The following is a 12439-nucleotide window of genomic DNA, read 5'->3' on the forward strand; positions in this document are numbered from 1 at the left end:
AGGCATATTTTTCTTCTGTTTCCCTTTTAATCGCAGATTGAGAGATTGCTCAAGTGACAGAAGTAAATCATGTGTTACTCCTGATCTTGAATGGCCTCCTACAGAGGGTGGACTGTCACAGCTAGAGCACCTCTTGTTTTCTGGTGGGTGTGGGAATACTTGCTGAGAGCAGCTACTCTGCTCAATGTTAAGAAAGGTCTGGGTGAGTTAGAGGCTGGGGCGCCAGTGGGGGAGGCTGACAAGGTGGGGGGAGGTAGAGCAAGTCGGGGGAAATGGAGCCTCTGCCCTGTCTCACTGAGGCTCCCTGAAATGGGTGATGATGGGTAAAGAACCCCCAGCAAGCCCTGGGGACAGGGTACTTGGGAACCCCAGCATGCCCCGTGGCGGTTTATGAACTTGACTGATGTGTGATGAAAGACTACACATGCCTTCAAAATCTTCAGTGACGTCTACTTTGCTTAATAACACTTTTAGTACAAATGGGTTCGTTCTGGAGAACTCAGTGGGGTGGAGAGTGCTGTGTATCCCTGGCACAGGGTCAGGACACAGTCATTCCACAGGGGCATCTGCATTACACTTATACGCCCAGAAAATGTTTGAAAGATGCATATTATTTAAAATGCCCATGTATGAAGCAGTGGGACTAGGTGTTTGTGTGTGAAATCCTTTTCTTAATAAGAAACTATTGGCTCTTGTTGAAACAGTCCTCTGGGATTTCAGAAGAATTGGTCACCTGGTCTTGCTATGTAATGATGGATCATTTCAGCCTTTCAGCCATTCATCCAGAAACCTTCGTTGGGTACTTACTGTGTTGCAGGCTCTCTGCTAGACTCTAGAGATAGTGACTAACCAGCCAGAACCAGTCTCTGGACACAGCGTAGACTGGCATAGAGCCTGCTGGACCTAAACCATACCCTCAGAATCAGAAAATCTTACTGAACACCACTGCATGCATGTACTGCTGCATCAGAGGGTTTACCCCTGGAACAGATGGAGACCATTCTGAGTTGTTCTGAATATGTTTATATTTAAATATGTCTCAGATAATAAAATAGAAAGAATGCTTCATCTGGTGTGAGAGTGGGAACAAAGCCTTTCTAAAGTGTTGCCCCGGGGACTGTGGATTTCAGGCAGGGACTCTCTGGGACTGTTTCACCATCATCTCTTTTTTCCTAGCTGCCCGGGGCTGTACTTTCTTTGGTAAGACTCTGCCTCTATGCCCTGAGTTGGGGCCTCTCCTCTTAGGGGCTGCTGGAGGGGTGCTTCTCTTGAGTTGGAAATTAACCTGGAAAAAAGAAAAAGAAGCTAGGAGAGCACAGGAATCAGTTTTCCATTTCCTAGGATTGAAATTGTCGGAAGACCAGTTTGGACCTTGTTTTACCATGGTTCCGGGTTCTGAGGACAAGGGACCAAGGAGAGTATCACAGCAACCACCCAGAGCAGCATTGGTGGTGTCATACAGGCTTGGCTAACATTCCCCTCAGAGTGGCACATAATCACTGGTGATACATAGGGTATATCGACATGAACTTAATGTACATTTATTTATTTGTAATAGAAAAAATTATATCTACACCTCAAACCGGGATTTTACCGATACTGTTGTTCAGCACAAGAACTGAGATTGATGGTGCCACAATAATGCCCTTTACGCTGACTCTGTGAATCACAGGCGCTGTGCTCAGGAACGCCAAAGGGTGCCTCAGACCTTCAGAGCTAAACTTTCTGTCGTGATTGTTTGGAAACAGAGACAGTAGAGATGATATAGATTGTTAGTATGGACTCTTAAATTCCCAGTGTCCATGTGCATTAATGTACTGTTTCCAGCAGTACATTGAAACTTCCCTTCTGGCCATGCACACAGAGGTAAAGATGCTTCTGACTGACAAGTGTGGGATGTGCTGGTTGTGCAGAAGCCATAGAGCTGTCCCAGGAAGGAAAAGGTGAGGGTGTGGCACAGTGTTCTAACCACACTCCCCAGAGGCATCCTTGGCTTTCAGGCCCTGGGAACAGTGTGAGCTGCTGAAGCCAGAGGGGAGTTGGAGAACATGTGACAGACAGACCTCTTCACGGGGTTATTTCTTGCCTTTTTCACAACAAACCACAGCCAGCTTTTCTGCTAGCTCTCCCAAAGCGGGAGAAATCAGAGCCAATTACACTGTATTAGTACTATTTCCTATATAGTAATATAAGGATCGAGGAAACGAGAGAGAGAGAGAGAGAGAGAGAGAGAGAGAGAGACAACAAAATGAGGGGAGGACAGAGGAAATTAAAGGAGTGGGACATCTGGAAGGCAGTGGGGAAAGCCAAGGGGAAAACACTGGACTCTCGGAGATACTTTAAAGAGTTTTAATTGCAGCATGAAAACCCTCTAGTAAATGATCTTTTTTCTTTTCCCTCAACCAAATGGATCTCTGCTTTAGAATGGGAAAAGACTCAGCTGGGATCAATAAATGTATTCTTAGTTGTGACTGTATCTGAGAATTGTACCCAAAAGACAGATTTTCCCCCCTCTGAGTTATATTTGATACAATGATGTGTTATGTTAATTAATTTAAAGGTTATATGACAAAGGAGATGAGATCTTTTGAAGCAGAATTTGTTACTTAAGAGGATTTGTCCTTGTTTGAATTTGCAATTGAATAGACTTGCATGTAGTGCAAGACTTCTGTAAGCAGCTGCATAACAGTCATTTGATTTTAGGGTAGATGAGGAGCAGGGGGATAACAAGAAAAAAGGGAAAGAGGATGCACTGGTAGGGAAATTGGGACCAGGTAACAGGCTGCCAGGGAAGAGTTACTCTGTTCCCTGCATCTGCAAGTAGAAGTCGTTTATATCCTGCAGGAGATGGGAGTGGAGGGGAAAGGGGGAACTGTCTAGAAATTTCAGAGGAATTTTCAAAGGATTTAAGGAGCTCTTGACCTTCATCCTTGTGTTAAAATAAGGGATTATGAACAGAGGTTGTGAGCTTAGCTCGAGGCCCTGTAACAGACTGGCTAAGAAGGCAGTCCTGAAAGCCCCACAGAGGCTGGAATCACGGCTCCCACTTACTCACTGTGTGGTATTGGACAAGTTACTTATGTTCTCTAAGCTTCACTTTCCTCAGCCACAAATGGGGATATGTAGATCTACCTTACAGGATTGTTATGAAGGTTAAATGAGATAATTCTGGAAAGCTCTCAGATAATGTCTGACACATAGTGGCTATTCAATGAATAGTACCTATAACTATTTGAAAAGGCAAGAAACTTGACTGCACTGAGTTAACAGGGAAAGGGGAGGGAGGGTCTGCTAAGCTCTTGGGATGTATAGAGAAGGAACAGGACAGACTGAGGAGGGAAGACCTGACATGAGAAAAAGGTCCATAGATGCTCATTAACCAGGATGGCATCATTACCTTTTCCTCGTTTGAGAAACCAGAGGATTAGTGTCCATGACCTTTGAGCCTCTTTGCCTCTGAGATCACGATCTAATACGACCAAAGCTAAAAAGGTCCAGGCTGTAGATCAAAACAGTTCTTTGCTTCTCATCCTATCTATAAAAGAAAGCCTTTTGCAGAGCTGAATATTGGAGTGCAGCTGGCTCTTTGCTGAGGTGAGTGGAAAGCAAGGCTGCCTGGGCACATGGGCATCAGAAGGGGGCAGAGGGCCATCTGGTGGTAGTCCTTGCTGACGGCGCAGAAGAACGTAAGCCTGTGTATCTGGGCAAGGTCTCTGGGATTTACGAACTAACATTTGTTGAGCACTTTCTACATGTAAGTCACTGTATTAAAGGCTTTACATGCACTTTCTCTTTTCAACCTCTTGTGAAGGAGGCACTATTATTACCAATTTACAGAGGAAGAAACTGAGAACGAGAGCGATCAGGTAGCTTGTCCAAGATCTGTGGACAAATGAGCTGGATTTAGAATCAGGTAGTGTTTTAATCATTATGCTATGTTAAACAGAAGGAAAAGGAAAAACCAGAAGGAAGTGGGTAAGGATGTAATAGGAGAATGACAGAAGAAAAATTAGCATATGAGAGCAATGAATATTTTTTTAAATGGTGAAAGAGGGAAGCTTGGCAAAGATTAGAACTATACAATCGATTATTTGTAACTCTGTATAAGTGATCTTTACAGTGCTCTGTAAAGGTCAGCCTAACTCACCAGTTTGGGTTCCCCAGGACCCACGGTCACACTCACTGTCTCTGGGTCAAACCTGGGTGCTGTGGCAGTGACAGTGTAGGTACCTGGAAGCAGCAGCCGGAAGTAATCTCCATGGTCACCTAAAAGTCACAAGGATATAACTCAGCCTGCTGATGAGAAATCTGCCCCAGGTGAGGCCTTGATATGAAAAATGATCTGAGGGTTTTAGCTGACCACAAGCTTGATTTTTCTTAATAGCATGATGAAACTGGCAAAGATCTAAAACAATCATAGGTTGTCATGACGTTGTAAGAGCATGGGCCTCAGCTCCTGGGAAGCAGAAGTTTCACTGTGCTCTGCACTGAGAGTACTGTGTTTAATTTTAGACCCTGTATTTTAACACAAACTCATGTCCAGTAAAGGGTTACTAGGAGAAAGGCCAAAAGATTTATGAATGTTTTGCCTGGTAAAGAGACTAACATGAAATCTCTGTTTCAGTGTTTGAAAAGTCATTGTGAAGAAATGACATCTACTTAAAGAAATAATGAGGACGGAGGCAAAAACTTTTTTGACAAAATATGAGCTACCAGAAAAGAAATGGATTGCTTTATGTCGCGCAGTGTACAACCCGCACCAATGGACATGGTCTGGACAGCCAGCTGTCAGCGGTGTTGTATGTGTGTAACCTTGTATTGAGTGGGGGTGCTCCACTAAAGATCTGAGTTTGAGAACCCTATTTCTAATATTTCTTCCACCACCATCAAAAGGGGAAAATAAAATTGAAAAGAAAGCCTGTTTCTCATGGCAGGGATGTAGCATTTTAGCTAATGACTTTATATCTCTTTAGAATAAATTATGACTGTGCCTTTAAAATTTCTTTTAATTGTACAGCAAGGACTAATTGAAATAAATGCAATCAAGAATGAGACAGATAATAAATAATGAGGAAGTCTCTTCTCTGCCCCCTATTAAATGTAATTTACTTTAAAATTCTTTAGCAAAAGCAGTGTGTTTTAATGCATATGTTGGATACTTTGTTATACCCTGGGGGCTGTCATTTTCTTCAATTAGGGGCTCACACCCAGGAGTGGTTAGCTAGCATTGTACCAGAAAGGCCCAATTCCAGATGCAGCTGTTATAAGGGCTTCAGCTATCTTTATCTCTTAGCAACACTGGATGCTTTGCTAAGTAGCATAATGAATGTTAGAAATGAGTTTTTCTGTTACTGAAATGAGTAATTTGTCAATTTCGCATAATGGGTGTTGGAAATGGACTCTTATTGGAGAAATTGGTGATATTCAATGTATGTTGATTGGCTAGAATGAGACATTCCCCACCCTTGCATGAATAGGGTATAAGAATCTACGGGCGGTCAGAGGGCAGACAGCAGAAGCAAGAAGAACTACAACCCTGCAGCCTGTGGAACAAAGACCACATTCACAGAAAGACAGACAAGATGAAAAGGCAGAGGGCTATGTACCAGATGAAGGAACAAGGTTAAACCCCAGAAAAACAACTAAATGAAGTGGAGATAGGTAACCTTCCAGAAAAAGAATTCAGAATAACGATAGTGAAGATGATCCAGGACCTCGGAAAAAGAATGGAGGCAAAGGTCGAGAAGATGCAAGAAATGTTTAACAAAGACCTAGAAGAATTAAAGAACAAACAAACAGAGACGAACAATACAATAACTGAAATGAAAACTACACTAGAAGGAATCAATAGCAGAATAACTGAGGCAGAAGAATGGATAAGTGACCTGGAAGACAGAATGGTGGAATTCACTGCTGTGGAACAGAATAAAGAAAAAAGGATGAAAAGAAATGAAGACACCCTAAGAGACCTCTGGGACAACATTAAACGCAACAACATTCACATTATAGGGGTCCCAGAAGGAGAAGAGAGAGAGAAAGGACCTGAGAAAATGTTTGAAGAGATTATAGTCGAAAACTTCGCTAACATGGGAAAGGAAATAGCCACCCAAATCCAGGAAGTGCAGAGAGTCCCATACAGGATAAACCCAAGGAGAAACACGCCGAGACACATAGTAATCAAACTGGCAAAAATTAAAGACAAAGAAAAATTACTGAAAGCAACAAGGGAAAAATGACAAATAACATACAAGGGAATTCCCATAAGGTTAACAGCTGATTTCTCACAGAAAATCTACAAGCCAGAAGGGAGTGGCATGAGATACTTAAAGTGATGAAAGGGAAGAACCTACACCAAGATTACTCTACCCGGCAAGGAACTCATTCAGATTTGATGGAGAAATCAAAAGCTTTACAGACAAGCAAAAGCTAAGAGAATTCAGCACCTCCAAACCAGCTCTACAACAAATGCTAAAAGAACTTATCTACGCAGGAAACACAAGAGAAGGAAAGGACCTACAAAAAAAAAAAACTCAAAACAATTAAGAAAATGGCAATAGGGACATACATATCGATAATTACCTCAAATGTGAATGGATTAAATGCTCCAACCAAAAGACACACACTCACTGAATGGATACAAAAACAAGACCCATATATATGCTGTCTACAAGAGACCCACTTCAGACCTAGGGACACATACAGACTGAAAGTGAGGGGATGGAAAAAGATATTCCATGCAAATGGAAATCAAAAGAAAGCTGGAGTAGCAATACTCATATCAGATAAAATAGACTTTAAAATAAAGAATGTTACAAGAGACAAGGAAGGACACTACATAATGATCAAGGGATCAATCCAAGAAGAAGATATAACAATTATAAATATATATGCACCCAACATAGGAGCACCTCAATACACAAGGCAAATGCTAACACTCTAAAAGAGGAAATCGACAGCAACACAATAATAGTGGGAGACTTTAACACCTCACTTACACCAATGGACAGATCATCCAAACAGAAAATTAATAAGGAAACAGAAGCTTTAAATGACACAATAGGTCAGATACATTTAATTGATATTCATAGGACATTCCAACCAAAAACAGCAGATTACACTTTCTTTCAAGTGCGCACGGAATATTCTCCAGGATAGATCACATCTTGGGTCACAAATCAAGCCTCAGTAAATTTAAGAAAATTGAAATCATACCAAGCATCTTTTCTGAGCACAACACTATGAGATTAGAAATGAATTACAGGGAAAAATCATAGAACACACAAACACATGGAGGCTAAACAATACGTTACTAAATAACCAAGAGATCACTAAAGAAATCAAAGAGGAAATCAAAAAATACCTAGAGACAAATGACAATGAAAACACAATGATCCAAAACCTATGGGATGCAGCAAAAGCAGTTCTAAGAGGGAAGTTTATAGCTATAGAAGCCTACCTCAAAAACAAGAAAAATCTCAACTAAACAATCTAACCTTACACCTAAAGGAACTAGAGAAAGAAGAACAAACAAAACCCAAAGTTAGCAGAAGGAAAGAAATCATAAAGATAAGAGCAGAAATAAATGAAATAGAAACTAAGAAAACAATAGCATAGATCAATAAAACTAAAAGCTGCTTCTTTGAGAGGATAAACAAAATTGATAAACCATTAGCCAGACTCATCAAGAAAAAGAGGGAGAGGACTCAAATCAATAAAATTAGAAATGAAAGGAAGTTACAACAGACACCACAGAAACACAAAGCATCCTAAGAGACTACTACAAGCAACTCTATGCCAATAAATTGGACAACCTGGAAGAAATGGACAAATTCTTAGAAAGGTATAACCTTCCAAGACTGAACCAGGGAGAAATAGAAAATATGAACAGACCAATCACAAGTAATGAGATTGAAACTGTGATTAAAAATCTTCCAACAAACAAAAGTCCAGGACCAGATGGCTTCACAGGTGAATTCTATCAAACATTTAGAGAAGAGCTAACACCCATCCTTCTCAAACTCTTCCAAAAAATTGCAGAGGAAGGAACACTCCCAAACTCATTCTATGAGACCCCCATCACCCTGATACCAAAACCAGACAAAGATACTCCAAAAAAAGAAAATTACAGACCAATGTCACTGATGAATATAGATGCAAAAATCCTCAACAAAATACTAGCAAACAGAATCCAACAACACATTAAAAGGATCATACACCGTGAGCAAGTGGGATTTATCCCAGGGATGCAAGAATTCTTCAATATATGCAAATCAATCAATGTGATACACCATATTAACAAACTGAAGAATAAAAAACCTATGATCATCTCAATAGATGCAGAAAAAGCTTTTGAGAAAATTCAACACCCATTTATGATAAAAAGTCTCCAGAAAGTGGGGATAGAGGGAACCTACCTCAACATAATAAAGGCCATATATGACAAACCCACAGCAAACATCATTCTCAATGGTGAAAAACTGAAAGCATTTCCTCTAAGATCAGGAACAAGACAAGGATGTCCACTCTCACCACTATTTTTCAACATAGTTTTGGAAGTCCTAGTCACGGCAATCAGAGAAGAAAAAGAAATTAAAGGAAAAAAATTGGAAAAGAAGAAGTAAAACTGTCACTGCAGATGAAAAAAAAAAAAAAAGAGAATCCTAAAGATGACACCAGAAAACTACTAGAGCTAATCAATGAATTTGGTAAAGTTGCAGGATACAAAATTAATGCACAGAAATCTCTTGCATTCCTATACACTAACAACAAAAGATCAGAAAGAGAAATTAAGGAAACACTCCCATTTACCATTGTAACACAAAGAATACAATACCTAGGAATAAACCTACCTAAGGAGGTAAAAGACCTGTACTCAGAAAACTATAAGACACTGATGAAAGAAATCAAAGATGATACCAACACATGGAGAGATATACCATGTTCTTGGATTGGAAGAATCAATATTGTGAAAATGACTATACTACCCAAACCAATCTACAGATTCAATGCAATCCCTATTAAATTACCAATGGCATTTTTTACAGAACTAGAACAAAAAATCCTAAAATTTGTATGGAGACACAAAAGACCCCAAATAGCCAAAGCAGTCTTGAGGGAAAAAAGCGGAGCTGCAGGAATCAGACTCCCTGACTTCAGACTATACTATAAAGCTACAGTAATCAAGACAATATAGTACTGGCACAAAAACAGAAATACAGATCAATGGAACAAGATAGAAAGCCCAGAGATAAACCCATGCACCTATAGTCAACTAATCTATGACAAAGGAGGCAAGGATATACAATGGAGAAAAGACAGTCTCTTCAATAAGTGGTGCTGGGAAAACTGGACAGCTACATGTAAAAGAATGAAATTAGAACACTCCCTAATGCCATACACAAAAATAAACTCAAAATGGATTAGAGACCTAAATGTAAGACGAGACACTATAAAACTCTTAGAGGAAAACATAGGAAGAACACTCTTTCACATAAATCACAGCAAGATCTTTTTTTGATCCACCTCCTAGAGTAATGGAAATAAAAACAAAAATAAACAAAGGGGAGCTAATGAAACTTAAAAGCTTTTGCACAGCAAAGGAAACCATAAAACAAGACGAAAAGACAGCCCTCAGAATGGGAGAAAATATTTGCAAATGAATCGTCAGACAAAGGATTAATCTCCAAAATATATAAACAGCTCATGCAGCTCAATAGTAAAAAACAAACAGCCCAATCCAAAAATGGGCAGAAGACCTAAATAGACATTTCTCCAAAGAAGACATACAGATGGCCAAGAAGCACATGAAAAGCTGCTCAACATCACTAATTATTAGAGAAATGCAAATCAGCACTACAATGAGATATCACCTCACACCAGTTAGAATGGGCATCATCAGAATATCTACAAACAACAAATGCTGGAGAGGGTGTGGAGAAAAGGGAACCCTCTTGCACTGTTGGTGGGAATGTAAATTGATACAGCCACTATGGAGAACAGTATGGACGTTCCTTAAAAAAGTTAAAATAGAATTACCATATGATCCAGCAATCCCACTCCTGGGCATATACCCAGAGAAAACCATAATTCAAAAAGATACATGGACCCCAATGTTCATTGCAGCACCATTTACAATAGCCAGGTCATGGAAGCAACCTAAATGCCCATCGACAGATGAATGGATAAAGAAGATGTGGTACATATATACAATAGAATATTACTCAGCCATAAAAAGGAACGAAAATGGGTCATTTGTTGAGACATGGATGGATCTAGAGACTGTCACACAGAGTGAAGTAAGTCAGAAAGAGAAAAACAAATATCATACATTAACGCATATATGTGGAACCTAGAAAAATGGTACAGATGAACCAGTTTACAGGGCAGAAATTGAGACACAGATGTAGAGGACAAATGTATGGACACAAGGGGGAAAGCAGGGGTGGGGGTGGGTTAAATTGGGTGATTGGGATTGACATGTATACACTGATGTGTATAAAATGGATGACTAATAAGAACCTGCCGTATAAAAAAATAAATAATATAAAATTTAAAAAAAAAAAGAATCTATGGGACTTCCCTGGTGGCGCAGTGGTTAAGAATCTGCCTGCCAATGCAGGGGACATGGGTTTGAGCCCTAGTCCAGGAAGATCCCACATGCCACGGAGCAACTAACCTCGCGAGCCACAACTACTGAGCCCGCATGCCAGAACTACTGCAGCCCGCGTGGAGCCCGTGCTCTGCAACAAAGAGAAGCCAGCACAGTGAGAAGCTCACGCACCACAACGAAGAGTAGCCACTGCTTGCCGCAACTAGAGAAAGCCCGCGCACAGCAAGGAAGACCCTACGCAGCCAAAAAATAATAATAATAAATTAATTAATTAATTTAAAATAAAGAATCTAGCAGGCCCTGAAGCTCTTACAGATTCCAAAGGTTGGTTCCCTATACAGTCCTGGCTCCAGTCACTGGGCTGGAGGATTCTGGTGTCTGATGCTTGACTGTGGGGCTACAGAATTCTGCCTTTAGAATGTTGTTGCCTTTGCCTTGAATGAACTGTTCATGTAAGACGTGTTGGGATCACCTTAAAGAATATAAGTTATCATCTTAAAGCTGAGATTCATCTAGTTTAAACAGACTGTCTGAGCTGTAAGATGCCTGCTTGGTAAAGCCTGCACAGTGAAATGTGGCTGAGCATGCTGGTATCAAAGCTGGGGGAGGGAGGCAAATCTCACCTGCTCCTAACCACTGGGAGCTACTGCTCTACATTAAAAACCAAACAAACAACCCCAAACCTGATCAAATTGGGCTGGGGCAGTTGGCAACACCATTGTGCCGTGAGATATTCTGTACCATTCTAGAAGGTTCCAAGTTGGCTCCGAGATCTGCCCCCACCATCAATCTTGCCCTGCAGCGAGCCTATGGAATGCCTTTTACTAACTCTTCCCTGAACGGAGGTGTAGAGAAATGCCTGGCTCAGGGACAAGACTAAACATCAGTTTTACAGTCTTTTTTTTTCTAGCCCATTCCATACCAGTATGTGAGCTATTAATAACCTCAAACCCAGGAAACACCCCTAACAAAGCTGTATGAGGCAGTGACTCCTGAATGCTGAGAGAGATGTTACATTTACATCTTCCTGGCCCTTGCCTCTTAATTCCTGTCCTCAATCCTGTTATCCTTCCTTCCTCCAATCCACCACCCCCCCGTGTCCTTGATGTCCCTGCTGGTCTCACTGGCTTACAAATTGGCCTCCTGATTAGGCTGAAGACGGTGAGGGAGTGAAAGCTTCCTTCTCACCCCACTAAGCAGTGGCCACCTACCTGAAGTGACATCATGGTTAATCCCACTGACAGAAATGACAGCGTCCGCAAGATTATTATAATTCTCATCGCGCACCATTCCCTTGATGCCTTGGTGTACCTGTAGGAAAGTTTATAGTGTATAGTTATGCTCATAAAACCTTTGTGCTGTGTTTGAGAGTCCACAAAGCCCTTTCCCATGTGTTTCTGCACTTGATCTTCACAAAGATTATGGTGATAGACCCTTGACTGGTCTCTCTGGTCTCATCCCGATCCCCAATGATCTCAATAGAGCAGTCAGAGTGATCCTGTTAAAATCGAAGTCAAATCATGTCACTAATCTACTTTCTATCTCTATGAATTTGACTACTCTTGATATCTCATGTAAGTAAAATTATACTGTATTTGTTTTTTGGGGGACTGGCTTATTTCACCTAGCATAATGTCCTCAAGGTTCATCCATGTTGTAACATATGACAGAATTTCCTTCTTTTTTAAGGCTCTATGCGCATTGTGTATCTATACCACATTTTGTTTATCCCTTCATCCATCAATGGACACTTGGGTTGCTTTCACCTTTTGGCTACTGTGAACAATGCTGCTATGAACATGCATATACAAATATCTCTTTGAGATTATG

At 40.7% G+C, this 12439-nt stretch overlaps 1 protein-coding gene across 1 annotated transcript in view; it reads right to left on the reverse strand.

Annotated features, from left to right (window-relative positions):
- Window positions 1–1007: 1007 nt before the first annotated feature.
- The window catches only part of CPN1 (carboxypeptidase N subunit 1), a 29500-nt gene continuing 18068 nt past the window's right edge, over window positions 1008–12439 (reverse strand). The window contains exons 7-9 of the mRNA XM_004268448.3: window positions 11821–11920; window positions 4148–4266; window positions 1008–1285 (exon numbers count right to left, since the gene is read on the reverse strand). Coding sequence (XP_004268496.1) covers window positions 1127–1285; window positions 4148–4266; window positions 11821–11920 — 378 coding nt within the window. The 3' untranslated portion in view covers window positions 1008–1126. The remainder of the gene's footprint in view (window positions 1286–4147; window positions 4267–11820; window positions 11921–12439) is intronic.

This window comes from Orcinus orca, chromosome 14 (genome assembly GCF_937001465.1).
Source record: "Orcinus orca chromosome 14, mOrcOrc1.1, whole genome shotgun sequence".
Classification (NCBI taxonomy): Eukaryota; Metazoa; Chordata; class Mammalia; order Artiodactyla; family Delphinidae; genus Orcinus; species Orcinus orca.